This window comes from Elgaria multicarinata, chromosome 9 (genome assembly GCF_023053635.1).
Source record: "Elgaria multicarinata webbii isolate HBS135686 ecotype San Diego chromosome 9, rElgMul1.1.pri, whole genome shotgun sequence".
Lineage (NCBI taxonomy): Eukaryota > Metazoa > Chordata > Lepidosauria > Squamata > Anguidae > Elgaria > Elgaria multicarinata.
In genome coordinates, this window is record NC_086179.1 from 63,888,253 (window position 1) to 63,910,462 (window position 22,210).

The 22,210-nt window shown below is 39.0% G+C and overlaps 1 protein-coding gene across 1 annotated transcript in view; it reads right to left on the minus strand.

The window, feature by feature from the left end:
- Positions 1-22,210, minus strand: part of DOCK4 (dedicator of cytokinesis 4) — a 293,588-nt gene that overhangs the window by 56,854 nt on the left and 214,524 nt on the right. The window contains exons 26-32 of the mRNA XM_063134026.1: positions 20,082-20,180; positions 17,580-17,674; positions 15,878-15,953; positions 14,570-14,670; positions 12,829-12,887; positions 10,808-10,956; positions 8,400-8,485 (exon numbers count right to left, since the gene is read on the minus strand). Coding sequence (XP_062990096.1) covers positions 8,400-8,485; positions 10,808-10,956; positions 12,829-12,887; positions 14,570-14,670; positions 15,878-15,953; positions 17,580-17,674; positions 20,082-20,180 — 665 coding nt within the window. The remainder of the gene's footprint in view (positions 1-8,399; positions 8,486-10,807; positions 10,957-12,828; positions 12,888-14,569; positions 14,671-15,877; positions 15,954-17,579; positions 17,675-20,081; positions 20,181-22,210) is intronic.

The window sequence follows — 22,210 nt, forward strand, 5'->3', positions numbered from 1 at the left end:
AGAGATCAAAGAAATAAAACAAAGGATTTTATATTTGTGTAGTGTCCTTGACTGAAACAATGCTTCAGTCAATTTGTGTGTGTCAGACTGTGTGGAGAGGTGATCCGATGTTGAATTTTACATGGGACATTGGAACATAAGAATTGCCTTGCTGCATTGACCATCTGGTCCAGCCTAGTTCCAGCAGTGGCTACTCACATGGCTTCTGTGGCTCCAACAGTGGGAACTAACATGAAAGGCAATAGATGCTTGTCTCCAACAACTGATATTCAGTGGCATTCTGCCTCTGTCCACATACTGACTATCATGGCAAGTAAATAGTTGTTGATGTACATATCGGCCATTAATATGGGGCAGCCTGTTTGAATGGGCATTAACTACTGATTTTTTAGGAATTATTTTATGCCAATGTTTTTGCTTGCTTATGGGCTGGGATATAAATCCTGACAACATTTTGTGCTTATTATCACCATGGCCCCATTCAGAAGACACCTTAAACCACAGCTTTAACCATTGTGGTTAAGCGAAAAACCCAGGCCATGTTCAGAAGACACCTTAAGCCATGGCTTTAACCACGGTGAAAAAGGCAAAAAGTCTTATTCACTGTGGTTACAGCTTTGGTTTCAGATGTCTTCTGAACACAGCCCGGCTTTCTGGCTTAACCACCATGGTTAAAGCCGTGGTTTAAGGTGTCTTCTGAATGGGGCCAATATTTTGCACTTATGTTTTTATTGCAGTTTTGAATAATTGTTTCAAAACTGGGAAAGAAACACAGAGTTCAAGAAAGTTTTGATACAAGATTTCCATTCTCCCTTTTCAGATATGTGAACATCTCTCCACATAGAACAACTTCAGCATATGCAGTGATACAGATGTAGAAAGGAAGCAGTGAGCACCAACTCGCATGTCACGACTTCCTGTGGGTTGTTTAAACCATAGGTAGTCATGAATGAGCAGCAGTGAGCACTCCTTCCTGCTGCCTTTTCCACAACCCATGATTTGTTTAACATGGTTTATTGATGATGTGCAAACCAAGTCCGTGTGTCTGCCTGCGAGTCACTGTTATCCACTGATGTAGGATGAAAGATTTTCCAAAACAGAAAATTTATTCCTCCATGGAAAATTTTCCCATTTCATAAGTTCATTAGTAATAATCAACAGATGCCCATCGCAAACCAGTATTAGGCAAGCTTGGCAGTTTCAAAGTTGTACATGAGTGGTCTTGAACACATCTTTGAGTTGCTGAACTTTATTAGTATGTCAACTATTTTAGTGCCTTTTTTCTTACATTTAAACAATACAAATTGTTTTCTGGAAAAATTTCAATAAAAATATGCATTGATGTATTATTTACATAAAATAATATGTAAATCACATTAAGGGTGCAATTGTATGCATGTTTAGCTAGATTAAAGTCTTGTAGGACTTTGTTCTGTCTAAACATATAGAGGATGGTGCCAGTGTGATGTAGTGGCTCAAGTGTCGGAGTGGGAGTCAGGAGATCTGGGTTCTAATCCCCACATGGCCATGGAAATCCAATGGGTGACTTTGGGCCAGTCACAGACTCTCAGGCCAACCCACCTCACAGGGTTGTTGTTGTGAGGATAAAAAATGGACAGGGGGAGGATTATGTATGCTGCCTTGGGTTCCTTGGAGGAAAAAAGGCAGGATATAAATGTAATAGTCATCATCATCATTTTTCAATTATTTTTTTCATATATTTCTGGTCAAGGAAATTTTTCAGAGAAAATTTTCAGAAAATCTTCCAATCCAAAGTTTTCCAGAAACCCACATCACTACTGTCACCATGTAAATTCCCAAAGCCTAACAAACAAAGATACTAGAAAACTCCAAGAGGAACTCTGACAAATTGGCTAAACTTGACACATTTCAAGAATAATGTGTAACTCTTCCATGTCAGAAGCAACCATTCAATAAATATAAACCAATCATCACATCGTAACATTGAAAATCCAAACAACGTACACAAAAGCCAGCCATTTTAAGACTATACTACAGCAGTGCTCAAGGTAACGTGGATAATATGTTGACTGAAATGGATGGCTTCTCTAATTTAAAAAAAGTGTAACATCCTTTAAAGTTTGCCTCTGTTTTGCTGGATTTTGCTCCCCACTTTCCTTTTCTTCATATAAATTGCTTCCTAAAAAGTATCAAATCTAACCGGAGTCGACCCAGCAGCACTGGCATCATGGTTTGGTTAGAACACCTGCTAAGGCTCACCTGGGACCCTCTGTCAATCCTTGGAGCTTCCTAAATCTGCAGCTCTCCCTCCTTGCTGTTGCTACCTGTTCACCTGCCTTCTCTAAGCTAGTCAGCCATGAGAGAAAGAAAGAGATGGAGCGAAGAGATGTCTGCACACCTTGCCCTCTTTCTCTCTAGGTCTAGGAGGTGATGTCAACTTGGCCCAGAAAGAGAGGTAAGCAGATGGGCAGCAGCAACGCAAGCAAGGAGGAGGAGGCTCCGTCAGGGAAGGGTGTGTGTCCTTTGTTAGCGCTGCCCAAGGGCCAAACAAAACCTGGAACTGGAACTGATACCCACCCAGTTATTTACATCAGGCAGTAAATCCATGAGGATTTTTTACAATGCTCTGTATAGAGGGGCTTTCAAATGTCTGAATATTCTCTTGATAGCATTATTATTATTATTTATTTATTTATTTACTAGCTGTACCCTGCCACGCGTTGCTGTGGCTCAGTCTGGTTAAATTGAAAAGAAAGAAAAGACAAAGCGGATGTTTCTAATATGTTTAATTTCACAATGCTTGTGGATATACAATATTTTTAGTTGTTCCATTGTCTGTGTAGATATAGAGATTGTCTGGTTTGCCGACTCTAGAACACGCAACATATAATCGTACATGTGAGAAGCAATCTGTGTCTAGATCTAAACCGCACAATTCTAAAGATTGGCCCTGAGCTTTGTTGATGGTGATTGCAAACGCCAATCGAATTGGGAATTGCAATCTCTTAAATTGAAATGGCATATCTGTTGGAATCATAGGAATGCGAGGAATGAGGACATCTTCACCTTTGAAAGGTCCTGTCAAGATTGATCTCCGACTATAACAATTGCCACTTCGTCTGTAGTTGGAGCATTGAATCTTCGCACATGTTCTCCAGCAGGCGTTTTGTCAGCATGAATAACAATCTTGTGTGTATCAGATGGCATCATGTCAATTGCTGTTTTGAACAAATGTACTAAATTGTTTTTTTCGTGAAGTAGCTGTTGCAGTTTTGAAACAATGGACCTTTTTATGCCGGTATAAATTCCGCAGCGTGCATTCAATTCATCATTGCCATCACCAATGAAATACATTTGTAGGAATTTATGTTGACTATCTTGAAACGGAAGGAAGGAGCTGGCTTTATGATAAATTTGTCCTTTGACTTTGAAAGTTGGCATAAATGGAGCTGTGATGATTTCTGTGCCGAACGACATCATTTGGAAGCATGAGTTGTATTTCCTGATGTTAGATAGGAAATGCTTTGATTCTGCGGTATATCCGGCAAGCAAAGTTTGTAATGGCTCTGGTGGTTCTCCAAGTTGAGGCAGTTTAATTTTTCCAGCAGCGCAACACATTCCTTTTGTTTCTCCATTAAATTTAAGAGCCTTGCAATAAGGACACACTTCAGTCATAGTGCCGATGAGAACATGCCGCCTCAAACTATAATCATCAGCTGGGTTGTACCGGAATGCAAGGCGATTGTAATCATGTGATTGTTTACCACGGAGTCGTGTTTGACGCTGATGTGCTGTTTCTCGTTGACGTCTTTCAGCCACTCTCAGCCTGTCGCGTTCATTCTGTTGAGAACAAAGCAGATCTGAAGCTGTAGAATGTGATTGCTGTGCTCGCAACCGTGCATCCTCAAGTCTGGCTGAACGTTGCTTGGCTGGTTCCTTGGCACGTATTTGAGGCATTCTTTTTCTTTTTTTCTCATTTGCTCATGCCCGTTCTTCCTCAGTCTGATTTGCAATTTCTCGTCGCAGTGCTTCCGCTCTGCGAGTACGACAACCTAAGTGTGATCTTCTGCGAGGCATTATTTGGATGAAGTAAAGCAGATTGTTTGGTTTTTAAAAAAGGATGTTTTTACGGTGAGGAGGTTAGTGGAAACTCCTGGCAGTTACCTTTCTTCAGAACGTGTAACTGTCACAGGTGTGACATCTATATTCACTCAGCCAATTGTGAGAGAATATGCAAATAGGAGAGGAGGCAGAGGCAGTGGATTGGCCTACTGGTTGGCGATATCACAATGACTTATAAGAGCAAATAGGAGAGAACATGCAAATAGGAGAGAAGGCAGAGGCAGTGGACTGGCCTACTGGTTGGCGATGTCACAATGACTTATAAGAGCAAATAGGAGAGAACATGCAAATAGGAGAGAAGGCAGAGGCAGTGGATTGGCCTACTGGTTGGCGATGTCACAATGACTTATAAGAGCAAATAGGAGAGAACATGCAAATAGGAGAGAAGGCAGAGGCAGTGGATTGGTCTACTGGTTGGCGATGTCACAATGACCTATAAGAGCAAATAGGAGAGAACATGCAAATAGGAGAGGAGGCAGAGGCAGTGGATTGGCCTACTGGTTGGTGATGTCACAATGATCAGCAGGACTGGTTTTGAGGAGGCCTATTTCTTCGATTTTAAGACAAACCTTTGACCCCATAGAGAACATAGTTACATAACAACGCTCGCGTATTCGAACACAACGCTGTGTCAAAATTTCAAAGCAATCGGTGAAGAACTTTCGGAGATATAAAAGCATGTTTTTACGGTGAGGAGGTTACTGGAAACTCATGGCAGTTACCTTTCTTCTGAACGTGTAACTGTCACAGGTGTGACATCTATATTCACTCAGCCAATTGCGAGAGTACATGCAAATAGGAGAGGAGGCAGAGGCAGCGGATTGGCCTACTGGTTGGTGATGTCACAATGATCAGCAGGACTGGTTTTGAGGAGGCCTATTTCTTCGATTTTAAGACAAACCTTTGACCCATAGAGAACAAAGTTACATAACAACGCTCGCGTATTCGAACGCAACGCTGTGTCAAAATTTCAAAGCAATCGGTGAAGAACTTTCGGAGATATAACGACAGTAACGAATGGTCTTTTTCATTTTTATTTATATAGATTTATTTATTTATTTATGTGTGCATCAAATTATTTAGCATTTTGCTATTTAGTATTTCTCTACATGCATGACACTTCCACTTGGAGTCAAGTGTCACTTCTATCATTTTTTAATAGATGAAAAACTATTTGCGATGTCTACTATTTGGGAGTGGGAGTGGGCGATGGGGTGAAGACATACTTTAAAGATTGTCCAGTCAGTTTTCAAGGTTAACCTGAAGAGATCCTCTAAAGTTTGCCCAGGCAATTTTCAAGCTTGCAGAAATTTCTAGAGCTCAGACTCAATAGGGAAAAGATTGTTAAATGGATGATTGATGTGCAGTAAAAAAAATTTATGGACTGAGAAAAAGCTTCCAATTTGAAATGTGACTAACATAATAATGGGAGACAACTTTTCAATGAGAAAACTCCCACGTACTCCTAAGCATGTTTAGATTAGGACAATATTGTTCTTAAATTTCCATGTTTCAATATACAAAGTGGTAAGATGCAACAACACTAAAAAAGCTGGTTCATGAAAGCAATAAACCAGCCTTCTCCAGCCTAGTGCCCCCCCCCAATGCTTTGGATGATGATGATGATGATGATGATGATGATGATGATGATGATGATGATTTATATCCCACCTTTTTTCCTCCAAGGAATCCAAGGCCATGCACATAAACCTCCTCCTCTCCATTTTATCCTCACAACAACCACTCTGTGAGGTAGGCTGGGCTGAGAGTTTGTGACTGGCCCATACAACTATCAGCATCCCTACACAACAGGACCGACAGTCAGGGATGCTGGGAGTTGTAGTCCAAATTGTCTGGAGGGCATCAGGTTGGGGAAGGAAGCAATAAAACATTCACTACTCCCTTTTCAGTACCAGTATAGAGGGTCACGTCTTTTGTTCTGACTCAGACATATCTGGTGACTTTTCAGGTCTTGCCCTGGTGAAGCCTGCCAGAAGATTGATAGCTTCAACTTTAAGAATATTTCAAGGTAATAGAATTTAAGTTGTATCCATTTCAATCCACATTTTATTCTTTTGTTTTTAAATGAAAGTGACATCTGTGATTTGTTTCTGAAATCAATAAATACCTTATATGTTCGTGAACTGCTTTATACAGAATTGCCCTGGGGATGTGGAGATTATTATTTGGGGGTGGGGGTGGGGAATGTTTATTATTCTCCATTCCATGATTCAAGTATGCAGGTTTAGCTAAAAAACAAGTTCAACTAAAAAAATTAAAATGTGATATATCTCCATAAGAAAGCCTACCTATACCCACAGTTATCACTAGAAGCTATTTTTGTCTGTTGTTCCCAGCTAAAAAACACACCCACACCCTGGAGAGTAACCCAGTGCTTCATGAACATTTAACTGCAGCGCACATAATTTAGAGCACAAACCTATGCATGTTGATGTACTAGAAGTAAATCCTGCCATCTCCAGTGGGATATTCACCCCAGTTAGTATGTTTAGGACTGCAGCCTTAATCACACATTTTAGATACTAGTTTCACACACACACACACACACACACACACACACACACACACACACACAGAGCAAGAGCAGAAACCATGTAAAAATTTGCTTGAACAAAAGATGAAAGGACTGTTTGAGCACCAAGACTTATCAGTCCTTTTAAAGTATTTTTAAAGGGTTCTCCCCCACCCACCCACATAACTCCCTTTTGTTAATAATATTACAACTTTAGCCTCAGTTTCAAATCCTCATATATATTTATTTTATTATTGTTTTTATCTTGTGAGCTGCCTTGAGGGTGGGTTGCACCCTAAAAGACGGCCTAAAAATATTTTAAATTAATAAATAAATAAATAAATAAGACAAATATATCCACACCTATCAGGTAGTAACCAGTCCTCATACATTAGTAGGGTAAATTTATGTCCTTTTAACAATGGTTTGTTTTTTTAAAACAGCTTGTTCCCGATCCATATCTGCAATATTTTAAACTTTGGGGGCTTGAAAGCAAGCGTGACACTTAAATTTCCATGGGTTTTGTCCAAATACAAAAACAGGGTTTCAGTCCATCATATATCCAGTGATATGGCTGAAGAGATGTAATTTCTTCCAGCATTTGAGAAGGGCCCAACTAGAAAAGCTGTTCCAGTTTCCTGCCCGGGGAACCACTGGCTGTGCATAAGGATACTTGAATGGTAGCCATTTTTATATGCTTCTATCACTCTTTTGTCTAATTGACATTTCGCTGAGCCAAAACATCTGCTTCTCATGCTACCATATTTTCTTAAACTATTAAAAGTCATGGCTAGTAGCAATTAATTTGTTGGTGGCCTGTAAGCAGAATTTGTAACATGAAAAAAAAATATTCATGTAACATGAAAAAAAAATTCAATATTCTTCATACCCACTGAAACAAATGTGTTATATTCATTGTTTTACTTGCTAAACTGTCTTTATTCCTTTTCATTCAGTGTGCTTTCATATTCTGAGAATAAATGACATATGACACATCTGCCAATGGTTCTAAATCTATCACTGACTCCTTTTGAATGAAAAATGGGAAATTATTAAGCCAGTACTTTTAGTAATACAAATTATGGACGCAATCCAGGCAAATGTGAGCTCTTTTCGTCCCAATTATTTCAATGGGAAATTAGTAAGCAGATGCTTAACTCTTTCACTGAAATCAATAGTACTTAAATGTGCATATCTGTCTTCTGCTCCAGTTCCTTAGTTTAGTCTGAGGCATGTTCACCAGAAAAATAAATATTTTAGTTCATTTTTATGATTTTATAGCATTTCAGTATTTATAACAGTATAGCATTGATTTCACTGTGCTATGTTTAATATAGAATTTTCATTTGAGAAAATGTAACAAACAAAAAATAAAGGGAAAGAAAATAGAATCCAAGTTGGTCCCAAACTTTATTTTAATATGAAATGTTTAATAAATACCTTCTTGAAGGTGGATATATCGTACTTTTAAAAATGCTGCTTATTGTTTGAGCTCTTAATAAGCATGTCTAGCTTTCTCAATTTTAACAATTAAATGAATGAGAAAAGAATTAACTCTCAAATTAAACAGAAACCCCCCACAGATCTTAGTAATTAAAGACACAAGCACAAGACTTGTTCACTCATTTAGGTAATTAGCCCTGATTAAAGATATTCAGGAAGACAAAGCATTCTCTTCAGTGCTGTAGCTGCATCTATAGTGGTGCTCCTCCACAGAGGAACAATTCTCCAAGCTGACTTTTAAATGACATTTATTACTCACATACTATTGAAGAGTTCTCGGTATGTTTCATCACCTTTTCCTTCTGACATCAAGCTATCCAATTTGTCAATCAGTTTTGCTTCCACCTGTATGTTACAAATTTGAATACATAACACATTTAGAGGGTATAAATCAAATGCTTGATCAAACTATATATTAAAAAGTTTGTTTTCTACAAAGGGATTTCCTAAACAATTGTTATAGCTACACTGTTCTCTCTCTTCTATGCAGAGCTGTAACTATCTCACAGGACCCATCTGATGTACAGTACATACACACTAATTTAAGTGGAACAACGTGACTTTAAACTACAGGCATTTGCTGCTGCTAAGGCAGCTATTTATGGAACCAAACAAAAACAGCAGACAAGCTAACTCCCCTGCTTGAAATCCCACCCCAGGGCTGCAAACGAAAGGCATTATGTACATCTCAGCATAAAAGCCACCTTTTTTTTTTTTGCTTCCTCCCTTCCTTAAATCTGCAGATTAACATTATGATGACCTGTATTTCGCCATGCTGCTTGACGGTCTGATCCCAAAGCCTACCCTACCTCCAACAGAGTTTGGACAAGTGAGAGATGCACTTAATTTTCAGTCCAGCAAACAAGAGCAGTTCGGGAATATGAGTTCGGTAGCTAATGATCATTGCTTAAACACACTCGGGGCTGTGTTTGTTATCAAGAAAATGTAGCAAGGTGGCTCTGTGTGGTTATTATTGCACTGGCAAATTGTCTCCTGTGCAGTAATTAGTGAATGAAAAACTACAGGGAAAGCTTGCTGTAGAGTTATTAAAGAATGAATGATAGCTAGTATCTTTAATGATAATGAATAATGCAGTAGGAAATCGGGAGGTGTATATACTGCTTATATGAAAACTGCTTCCCTTCGTAGCTCTTGTAAAATAACAGACAGTCTATGGTAGCCTGCTTAGACTGCAGCCATGCCCTCACTTCTATGCTTATCTTTCCCCCTAGATATTCCTGTAAAGTCCATTCCTGTTATTTTGCTATTTCACCTCACTAATTCAGATGCTTTTGCTTTGCTTCATTTGAAGCAGCAGGAAAGAGAACACGGAGAAATGACTTGAAGCTACACCAAGAAGCAGAATTCAAACTGCACGAGCAGATGGCACATTGAGTACTTCCTTACTTGGCATCTTTAAGTCTGCTTAAGTAGCAAAAAATGATAACAAAAAATAGAATCTGGACGACTTTGTAAGTCGTAAGGGTCAACCTTTGGAAACATGAATATTAAAGCATATGAAGCAATGATCAGGACAGAAATGTCCATTTACCACTACGTTTCCACCAGTATAGTTTTTTAGGATGTATCCCTTACAGTACATCCTAAGTATTTTCGATATTAGGGACTTCCTGCACAATCACTGTTTTAGACCATAAATGTGCAGCTGTTACTTATTTGCTGCATGGGAACCACACCATTTCTCTCAAGTTAGTTCTTCTTTGAAAGGGATACTGCCTCAGTATTTCAGTGGCTCTCTGGGATGTGACTGCATGCCTAGTCAAATCCTAGAATTTAAGGTGCTTCCCCCTCATCCTATCTATAGATCTTCTCATTGGCTGTATGGCTGTTATCACTCTACCAAAATTTATTTTCTATCAGCCCTCTGATTCCTTCCCTCACTCAGTGTTCCTGCCAACCTCCATTTTGCTTCATGTCTGCATCTCCTCTATTTGTGGAGCAACCTTCTCCTTCCTTGTTCCTCCTCAAAATGCACTTCTTCTGCAAAAGCCTCTTTTGCTACTATTTAATCCTCCACTACCTTTTTAAAAAATCAAGCTAAGCTCCCAGGACCTCAGTATAACCCACAGAAAGTGGATTACTTCAAAATTATCCTAAAAGCCATATCATTATTCTGTACCATTAGACAGTATACTGAATTGGACAGGCTAGAGATCTCGAGCCAGATTTATTAATATACCCTTCTGTTAAACTACATAGGCCCCAATGCAGATGATCATCTAAGCCATGGAAGAATGGAAAGCAGATGACCATATGTTCCAGATTCCCAGAAGCCCCAGCCAGCATGGCCATTGGTCAGGAATGCTGGGAGTTGAAGCCCAAAATCCCTGGAAATCTACCTTCTCCCCACCCCTAATCTATACCATGCGTTAAACGACCATGAATGAACCTCATGAGCTTTGAGCTCACACATTTCCCCTTTCTATCAATTCCTCCTTCCTATGTTAGAGGGGGGAAAGTCTGCTTCCACTTTGGAATAAATTCCTATTCCCCATTGTGTATAAACTCAGGAAAATAGTTTATTCTAACCATAGTTAGTTATAGCAAACTAGGAACAAAACATGTACTGTATGCTAGCTTAGTGTGAGTGCTATTGGGTGGGGGGAAATGGATTTTTATTTTCCCTAGCCAGTTGACAAAAAATACCTGTTTAAAGTTTCCACTGCGCCTTTGCTCCCAGTCCATCATGTCATGGAAAATAGGAATCATTACATTCCGTAAGTCAGGTTGAGGTATCAGTGTCACTTCTAAGAAAGGGCCAATCAGTGCTGGTATGAAGTGGACTTTGTGTTCCCCTAAAATGAAAATGAAGCCAAATTGAGTTGAACTGTCTTCAGGGATGAAGTACTGGAAAACAGAAATTCTATATAACTGTATGAAGAATTGAGCCACATGTTGTCTTAAGGATCGACAGCCTATTTTGGCCAATATCACTTCCAGCATGGTTCATTTTATAAACAAACATAATAAAGAAACCAAGGAACAGATGAAGATGAGTCTAATCCTACATTTTTCAAGAGAAAATGAAAAGTAAATATTAGATTGCCCCTGCATTGTAGGGTTTTGGGACAGGGGTGTGGAGAAAAATTTCTGGGCCTTCTTTAAATGTTTTCTTAAGGAAGGTTCCCATAAAAACACACAGACAAACTTGTCACATGGAAGGTAACATGAAGCACATAGGACTATAAACTAGCATTAGTGTTGCAAATACTATGCCAAACAATGGATGAAGGAACACTTCTAGAAGAAAAAAGACATTCTTATATTAGGCCTGCTATTGTTTTCTGTAGAATCCCTGGGGATCACATATGAGGAGGCCACAATGGGAAGCTTTTATGTGGTCATCCTTTACATTAATTTCATTAATGTGCATCCTCCTCCACTGTGGCACCCCGGTTGTGGAATGAGCTCCCCAGAGAGATCCGCCTTGCGCCTACACTGTACTCCTTTCGTCGCCAGCTGAAGACCTTTTTATTCTCTCAGTATTTTAACACTTAATTTTAACTTAAATTTAAATTCTACTGTTCTAACTGTGTATTTTAATCTTATATCAATTTTGCTGCGTGGTTTTATCCTGGTTGTGCTTTTTATACTGTATTTTGTAATTGTGCTTTTAACATGTTGGTTGTTTTATTATGGTTTTAATTTTTGTGAACTGCCCAGAGAGCTTCGGCTATTGGACAGTATAAAAATGTAATAAATAAATAAATAAACCCTGGTAAACGTCAATGCTCGTGCATATAAAACAGCCACAACATGGATGCCACCTGAAAATATCCCCAGAGTGATTGTTTCCATTCAGCAAGTGGCCTGCTATGCAGAGATTGAATTTTTCCCCATGCCACCCACAAAACCTCAAAAATAACATTAAAAAGGGGGGACTGGAGTAAACTAGATAAATGCAGCCAATCCATAATGCAAACCACTGTATGCAAAATGGACTGCTACCCAGAAAGAGTCACCAGAGGAATTTAAAAGCAACATTGTGGTTGCCTAATGGGCTTCAGCTCTTTGGTTTGACTCATTATGGTGTAGATTAGAAGGCAGCATATATGATGTGGTTGCACAGGAGCTTCTTCAACCTTAAACATTACATATGGCAGCAGTTTGCTACAGCAGCGGGACTATTTTGGTGCATGCGACCGACACTGTTTCCAGCTCTGCAGAGAAAACAGCAGGAGGAGCAGTGATGGTTGAGAAGAAGCAATGTATTGACTAGAGCAGAGGTGGGGACTTGTGGCTTTGCAGAAGTTGTTGGGTTTCAGTTCCCATCATCCCTGATCATTGGCCACCAGTTCCCCGTTCTTAGACTAGAATGTGAGCTGTCCAAAGAGTTTCAACTAAATAAAACAAATAAATAAATAAATACAAAGCGTGGGGAAAATGATCCTATGCAAATGGGTCATAGAACTGAATTTACAATATGTTAATGTTCACTGATTATATAGCAATCCTTCGAAAAAGAGTATTAATGATTTTAATGATTAGGGATTGAATTCCAATTAAGGAATTTTGAGGCAAGTATGAACTTCAAGATTCACATGTAAGACCTGTCATATGCCTGAACTTTCAATTGTTACTTACAGTATGTAACACTTTTGCAGAATTTTCTAAACAACCCCCTTAAATATATGAATTTAGATCCTAAGAAATGCAAATAAACTTACCTAAATTTTGCCACATGCTGAAGATTTCACATCCCATTGTCACCCGCATATCACCATATCTGTTATATATATATTTTAAAAAATCAAAGATTAGTTAGTGGATAATTTCACTTTATCACAAACTTTATCATTTTCCATGTTTGCAGTAGTGAGGGCAACGTCTCTGCACTTGTTCCTGGAATTTGACTATTTGTATATATGAGTAAAACAGTTTTAACCAAAATGAGTACAAACTGAAGAGTCTGAGATAGCAATAGAGAGAGGGAAATGAGGTTCAAAAAAGAAGAAGGAAGGTTCCAGAGCTCCCTTGTCCTAAAACAAGGGGGAAAGAAGCAGTCACCTTTGGTGAATGTATCTGAAGCAGGAATGGAGCAGAAAAACAACAGTAGCCTAGATGTACAATGCAATGAAGAGCCAGTGTGGTGTAGTGGCTAAGATGTTGGACTGGGAGTTGGGAGATCCAGGTTCTAGTCCCCACTCAGCCATGGAAACCCACTGGGTGACTTTGGGCCAGTCAGACTCTCTGCCCAACCACCTCACAGGGTTGTTGTTGTGAGGATAAAGCAGAGAGGAGGAGGATTATGTACGCTGCCTTGGGTTCCTTTCAGGAAAAAAGATGGGATATAAATGCAATAATAAATAAATAAATGAATGGCAAGAAGAATTTCTAAGAATATTTTCAGAATGTTTTAATCTGGCACCTCCATTACCTTATTAATATCAATAATTGTTTTCAAGGAGTGCCTTATGAAATGTAAAATGGGTAAGATAAAGTTGCAATTTACTAATGCACTTAATACTTCGAAAAAATTAAACCATTAATCTGCCACATATTGCAAACACCGGCTTCCTAAAGAGAATAAAAGGCAAGAACAATACTACTTTCAAACACAGGCTGTGCAGCCAAGTCCAGCCGCCAGCTTGCAATGTAACACAAAGAGTGTTCATGGGATTTTACCAACAGGATGGCTGGAATCCAAGGAAGGGGCAGGCTTGCATGGGAGAGAAAAGTTGTACTTGATGTCTTCTCCCACAGCTGTCCCTACTGCTTGAGAGACAAACCAGTTTAAAAAGCAGCTTGCATCTTTAGCAGTGGGAGTCACATAGCAAAACAACAAGCAAAATCCCCAGTATATACATGGTTCTTTCCCATGGGCACACATCCCTTTTGGGTTCTGATGGATGCTTCACTGCACATCACCTCCATTCATTTCAATAAGGTGTAACTAGGATGACCAACTATCAGGATTTCCCCAGATTTGTCAGGGTTTTTGTTCTCTCCTGGGTGTTGGGGAGAACAAATCTCTGTAATTTTCTATAATATCTGGGAATGACATGCTTTCCCCTTTAAGGCCACCATTAGTAACCCCCCCCGGGGGCCCCTCTTTTTTGGTTCCCCAAATATGGTCACCCTACTGGAATCAAGATGACTTGGAATTAGATATTCCAGCTAGAATTCACTCAAGAGAATACGTTTGATGCTGATAAAATGACACAGGTCATTCAAGCATATGAAAGAGATCTATGTTATTCATGTCATTTATTAATAACTGTCCTTTATGGCAGTTTCTCTGTCTGATATATCTATCTATCTATAATACTCTGCAATAAACAACTGAATAAAAGTCAGAAGGATACACTCCACCAAAGTCCACTATGTCAATAATACTTTACATAGGAAAAATATAGCCACAAATGTTGGATGCTCCCTAGTTTTATAGGAGACAACAGTGATACTTACTTTTCTAATACCTTTTTCTTCTTGGAAGGTGTGAACATCTCTAATTGTAGACACAATTGGTTTATAAAAATGACAGCAAGGTAAAAGTAGGAATCCCAAATCTAAAAATAAACAAAGTTTGGTCATTTCCCTCCTTTTCAGAGGTACTGTTCATAACCAGACAACAGTGATATTTATTTTCCAACTCTCAAGCAATGTTAACTGCTCAATACCTTATATAGTGTCCATGCTTTAATTTTGTATGCTATTGCCAGTTGAAAGGAGGTAGATACTGCCAAAGTAAATGTTTGTTAAAATAAATTAAGCTGGTCAGCTGAAAATGTGCTGATTGTGCAGCCCTCCCATTATTATTATTGTTGTTGTTGTTGTTGTTGTTGTTGTTGTAGCCCAACAAATCTGGAGGGCAGGCTGTGGTAGTGAAATAGAAATAACTGTACTGATGTGACACATCTTAAGACACCAGTGCACAGATAAAAAGAATCGTTATCAGAATCCTTCTTAGTTACAATGGTCCATCATGACAGTGTTTCAAAGAGACAAGGGGCTGCTTCAGATGCACCTAACCTAATGTTAGGTGCATGGTATGTATATGATGCCAGAAATGAGGATCAGGCCCAGGTACTACTCCTCTTCTAATCTCACCTCCTCTCCTTGGGTGCTGGCTTCAGTGCTTCAATTGTGGTAAAATTGAGACACGGTTTCCCTTTACATCCAACAAGGGAAGCTATGGCTTTTTGACTGCAACTGCAAACAGACTAACTAGGAAATGGGCCACACTGAACACAAGGGGGTAGTTGTTTCTGAATAAGCATGCATAGTGTCAGTTTACTCAGCATTCCTACAAGGGTAGGTGTGTTAATTTATTGCAGTAAAAACAACAAAGGATCTTGTGCCACCTTAAATTTATTATGGCATAAGCTTTTGTGGACCCGAGTCCACTTCATCTTGGTTTCAGAATCTGGTTAGTAAACCAACCTATAGATGAAACATAAAAAGCAACATTGGTTAAATGCATCCATACATGTGTTGCGCTAGAAATTACAAGAATGGATGTAATCATCTTTAGTTAGCTCCAATGGGACTGTGATTACCTGCAATCCAGTAACTCCCTAGTTTTATGTTCATTTTTTGCTGACACAGAGAAAAACCAGAGACTGCAAGAACGGGTCAAATTTGTAGGATGGATCAATGCACTGGAAGCACACCATGACCAGATGGTAGAATGGAAGATACAGGTAGGCAGGCAGATAGAGAGACAGACGTTTAGAAGAAAGAGATGTTCATAATACAAGCCAATTACTAGCTTACCTTATAATCAAAGCTTTCATTTAAGAAGTTTTTACGAAGAGCATCCGAAAGGTATAATACTGTTGTAATAATAACACTAGTAACAAAACAAAAGAAGGATTACATATTTAAGATTAGATATGCTAAATTAAAGATATGAATACTTTAAGATATGAATAAAAGAGAATAGATGGTATACTACCCAACCATATATACACGAGACCAAATAGTATATAACTTGCTATTATAAAAACATATTATTTTTATAACTATATAATATATATATTATTTTAGTATAATATAGAAATACTATGTTTATTTTCTTCAAAGAGGATCATTATGCAGACTTTATCACCAGGAACATGGCCAAATGAGTGATGACAGACCAGCAAGGGATGAGAAACCAGAATCCCACTAGAGTATGAAGCACAGGGACAGATTTAGAATTCAAACGCCTTATGTGGTATTGCCGGGATCAATTAATTTTGGAAGGCATGCAATACGTTAAATGTGGATGTCTAGTAATAAATAATACTGCAATTTCAATGTAATTTAACTTAAGTAACTTTAATTTTTTTTAAAAAAAATATAATAATTTATATCCCACCTATTAAACTTAAAATAGTGCTCAGGGTAGCAATAACCGTAGAATTTTGTTGTTGTGGCTGTATAAGATTTGTTATTGCATTTAATGCAAGGTGTCCCATCCCCTTTCTCTTTGGAGGATTAAAAATCTACATCAATAAATATTGTGAAATAACAAGCAGATTTATTTTAATCTGAATTCCCCAGATGATCCTACAATATAAGAAAAAAGTAACAAATATTGCCTATCTTTTGCAATCTTTTGGAATATCGCAGATATTAGGCAAATAATAATAATAACAATAATAATAATAATAATACAATTGAGGCTAATGAAAAAAATAAGTCTGACAGTTCAGGATAAGAACATCATAAAACTGGCACCCTATTCACAGACTTCCTAGAAAGTAAAAGATATATCAGATTTACAGGAAACTGCAGGGAAGAAGCTAAACTTATTGCCTCTACAATGTTGTGACGAACAGAAAACGTCCTCCAAGTGCGGATTTTACAAAATGACAATTCAAAGAATTATATTCTTTTAGACGCCAGGTGAAGACCTTTTTATTCTCCCAGTATTTTAACAGTCTATAAATTAATTTTAACTTTGCTGTTTTAAATTTGTATTTTAAAATTTGTATTTTTGCACTGCTGCTGTTTTTATGTTGGTTGTGCTTTTATATTGTATTTTATATTATGGTTTTATACTGTTGTTTTGTTTTGAATTGTCTTAATTTTGTAAACCGCCCAGAGAGCTTCAGCTATTGGGCAGTATAGAAATGCAATAAATAAATAAATAAATTAAAGAATAAGATTACAAAAACTATAGGACCAAGAAATAACCGGTTAAGAGTTTAATTTTGACACTGGGGATCCAAACATTGGAAGAATCTGCATTATTTAGCTTAAAATTTGCAACCATTTGTCCCTAGATTTTTGGGTCATCAGAGATGAACAACCCATTTCCACAGAAACAATGAAATGGGTAGAGTATCATACATGCTTATGGAAAATTAATTCTTACATGCCCAGGGACATGCAATTTGTTAGATCTGTGTGACAGACTAAATGATTAGTTCCCATTCCCATCAAAAACAGTTCTCTTATTATGATTATAATTATATTGAAGAAGACTCACTTGTTAGCAACTAAACGCATCACTGTCCAATCTTTTGGAAACATCTCTGGCCGTATTAATATTCGAAAGACTGTAAATATCTGCAACAAGAAATCCTAGGATAGAAAAAAAAAGGTTTTATTCCTTAAGTAAGAGACAAAATGTGCAAAAAATTGTTTTATCGTTAGAGCACTAGCAGTTAAAAAGGAACCAAAATACTAATGGCTCCTAGGGAAAAAAGCATCTATTTTTGCTTCTCCAAGAAACTTCAAAGGAATAATGTCAAAATGATTTAAACATGTTTTTAAGTGAGATGTAGAAGGGCAATCATTTTGCCAAAGATTTCTGGGGAGAAACACACAAACACACACACTGATTAAAACAAAATGACATTCAAATCAGTTAATCTTTATGACATCTTTGGCCTTTTGACATCTTTGGCCTTTATGACATCTTTGGCCTTTTCTAGACCTACCTGAAAATCCAGGGGAGAGGAGGAGAGACCTCATGTTGTGAATAACGCGAGATCTCACCCTAGTTTTCACGCAAGGCACAATGAGCTCAAGAAGAGAGCCGTCACGCCTGCCATTTTTAAAAAAACGTTTAAAGGGCCGGATGAGCACGAGAGGACAAGCAGTAAGATAAGGGTTTTTTTTTAATTAATTTCCCTGCTCCCCCCACCCTAGCCCCAATGGGCGCAGCACTGAGGAGGAGGAGCGCTGCACCCCATGCGCGGCTTCCAGCACCGTGCGGGTAATCACGTGGAGCCGGGAAAAGCTGCGGAAATGGGCCACACGCTGGCGGTCTTGGGCTCAGCCCAAGACTGCAGAAAAAAGCGGGACCAAAGGGTAGGCCTATATCCCGGGGCCAGGGAGAGTTGATCCCTGCCTGAGCCAGGGATCCCCTGCGTGTCATCTGGACGCACGGGGACGATCCCGGGTATCACCCCGGGGTATAGGCTGGTCTAGCAAAGGCCGTAATCTGTATACAATACATCAGAGGTTTTCAAGCTTTCTACCTTTGGAGTGTAATGCACAGGTGCAACTTTATCTACATAAACATCAACTTTTATACAGTTTTATTAGTAAACAAAAAAACAAAACAAAGAAGCCCTCATCAACAGCCTGGTATGCATTCTGTAGTTCTCCACAAAAATACGAGAGCATCTTTTGTAACGTGTGAACTGACTGTTAGATTGAGAGAGAAAGAGAGATAGACATCTATTGTGTGAACACCAGCTTCTATGCCTGAAAGTGCAAAGTAGTACAAAAATAATACCACTGAAATAACACGATTCCCGGAGGTAGCAAGCCAATATTATTATGGCCTGTAATAAAATCAAGGCATCAAAATGGACATAACAGCATCAATGCTTGGTCTGGTGGAGTGAAGTCTGTAGTAGATATGCTGGAAGTTGCTCAGATAATATCCCCCCACTGTGCACTTCCAGGCTTTTAGTGAATGTCATGTACTATCTATACGGTTACTTGAAATGCAATTGAAGGTCTGGTCTAAGAGGAGTTCATGTTTGGGTAATTGTCAGTCTGCCACTGAATCTCATAATATTGATTCAAGTGTGACTAAGAAGAAAGTAATAATATTAGTAATAATACTAATAATACTTTGGGATCTTTAACAGTGACTGGATTTGTGTAATATGAGTTTTCTCATTGTGGCTTATTGATGCCAATATTCAACTCCCGACAGTAGGCTGTCAGGTTGCGTGAACCCGGCTTGCATGAGTTATGCGAGTGTTAAACAATCCTTAGAACAGGCCATGGGTCGTTTAACCCTCACATAACTCTTGCCTGCTGGGTTTGCACGACACAACAATCCACAGTTGAGGCTTCAATATTTAGGATGATGCCTGTGGGTGCTGTGGCTCCTCATGGCTTAAACAAGCCACAATGAGCCATGCCATGTTGTGTGAACAGCCTGTGTGTGTATGTTTGTGTATGTTGAGCTCAGCTATTAGAAAAGTGGGGAGGGGGTTCTTCCATGAGCTGGGAAATAGACTATGAAATGTAATGCTATATTGTTCCAGTGCCTAGAATTTCTGTCATGTAAATAAAGAATGCATTTTTAACCCTTGGACTCTACATTTTACATAAATCCATGTATTGTTGTTTTATCATACCTACAGCAATTTTCAACATGACATGTTGTTGTTATTGTTGTCGTTGTTTAATTACTATAATCTCATCCCCAGTCAGCTTTCTGGCAAAGCAGGGATTTGAACCTCAGCCCTCCACTGCACCACACTGACCCCCATGGTTGAGAAAGCTGGTATTGCAAATTAGCATGTTTCCACCAACCCTGAACAAAATATCCCAAGGAGGTTAAAACAGGCTGGATTCCCATTGAGATAAAGGAGCTCACTTTTCGTGCTCTGGGTTGTGCCTCACATGAGCAAACAATAGACACCTCAGTGAAACAGGGCATTCATGAGCTGTCCGGGAGAGGGAGAAAGGAGAAGCACCAGAGATTATTTACAGGAGCCAAAGCGCAGGCCTTGTTACTTACTCTCAGCTCGTCCCTCGTCTTGAATCTGTCAAGGAGTTGCTGGTAATGTCTGTCCGTCATTTGTCGTAATAATGACAACAGACATGAAACAAACTCTCCCTAAAAGAAATAGATTTTTAAAAGAGAGGAAAAGCATTACAACCTAAAGAAGTAAAAAGAGGAAGAAAATAATAAATATATTTTATGATTACCGAGTGTGTGTGTTTTTAAAAGACGACAAACAATAGAAAGGCCCTTTGAAAAAGATTACCTGTAACTCAGGTATGGGGAACATGTGCCCTCCTGATGTTATCGGACTGCAACTACCATCAAACTCCACTATTGGCTATGCTGCCTAAGACTGATAAAAGCTTCAGTCCAACACATCTGGAGGCCCACACATTCTCCAGCTCTGCTTTAACCCATTTTCTTCCTAGTTACGAGGTGTTCTTTCCTCAGTGTTTAGGTGCACAGTCCTATACATATTTAGAGAAAGAGAAAAAAATCCTACAACTCCCAGCATTCCCCAGCCAGCCATGGGAGTTGTGGGCTTTTCTTCTGTCTAAAAAAGCATCAGATTGCATCCTAAAACAACTCACAATTTTGGAGGCTGAAATTATAAACTGACTTATTAGAGAGAACTGAATGCAGCTCTATTGGGTAAAGATGCAGAGGATTGTGTTGTTCCTATTCCATTTATTTAGGATACCGTTTTTTTTTTTAATTTGACTGCCCTGTTGAGCAAATATCTTCCTGTGTTCGTATCTGTTTGTAACCAATAAAACAATATAAGCATGAGGCTTATACTACTACTGATGAAGAAGCAGAAGTGAGCCTCTTCCTATCTGGAAGGAAAAGCTCTTGACAGATGTTTTTAAAAGCCAATCTAAAGGTATCGAATATTTACATAATCATACATCTCTTTCCATTGTATCTGTCCACAAGCAAATTGATTATCTTTTGGCTTGAAAACCAATTACACAATACATGCACAATAATAATGGGCACATCTCCTGTTTAAGATCCACAGAAAAAATGGGAGCTTGTGCAGAAAGAACGCTCAGTTCTTTGTACCCCTTGTGCTGTACTTCCAAGCCCTCCCACTGCAATGCGAGACAGTAAAGAGGTCTGCCAAGTAATCCACGTAACTTTATTCAGCAAATAAACATCTCTTCGCACCTGAAGAGAGTGTAAAGACTAGGAACTTTCCTCTAGGCTAAAACCTGGCTGGCTAAGCAAAAAATTTGTCCTTTCAACAAAAGGGAAGGGTTTTTTCCCCTAAGCCACTTTACTTCAGGAAAGGTTCCTCTGAAGAAGCCTTTGGTGAGAAGTTAGATGAGCTGATCACTTCTCGCCCTTTTTGGGCTCAACACATTTGAATCTACGGCGGATTCTGGGATCAGTCAACTCTGAAGTCCCTACCTCCTCTTAGGAAAGCTGAGTTCCCACAGCATTTTTTCTGATAAAGTCCAGTGAAGATTCATCCCTTGTTCCTGAAGAGCCTGGGAGAATCTCCTCCCCCACTTTCTGTGTTGGCTGGTACATTTCTAGTCCTGTTTGTTCAGGTTCAGAATCCGATTCCGATTGAGAGCCTGAAACACCTTCCCCCACACTAAGGGGAATAGGCCTGATCATGACACCGTGGCTGCCTTGTTGATAACACTCTGTAAGTAATATAATTGCATTTCCTGAACGTTTTCGGCTGCAGCTCTGTATCCTAAATGTGAAGAAGCCTCCACTGAACTTACTTCTGAGTAAACAGGCATGTCGTACATATCATGACATTTGTGAAGCACAGGCACAGTAAGGCTGAAACACTGCAGTTGTGGAATACAGAAATGCCTCTTTCCTTAGGCATGTTCTTATATTTATTCATTTATTACATTTATATCTCACTTTTTTCCCTCCTTAAGGAACCCAACGTGGCATTCATAATCCTCCTCCTCTCCATTGTGAGGTAGGTTGAGCTGAGAGTCTGTGACTGGCTCAGAGTCACCCCAATGAGCTTCCATGGTTGAGTGAGGACCAGAACCTAGATCTCCTGACTCCCAGTCCAACGCTCTAACCACTACACCACACTGGCTCTCACCCCACGTACCTGTTTCCCTCAAACTATCCCTACAGTGCTAAGCTGTCACCATTGTTGCTGT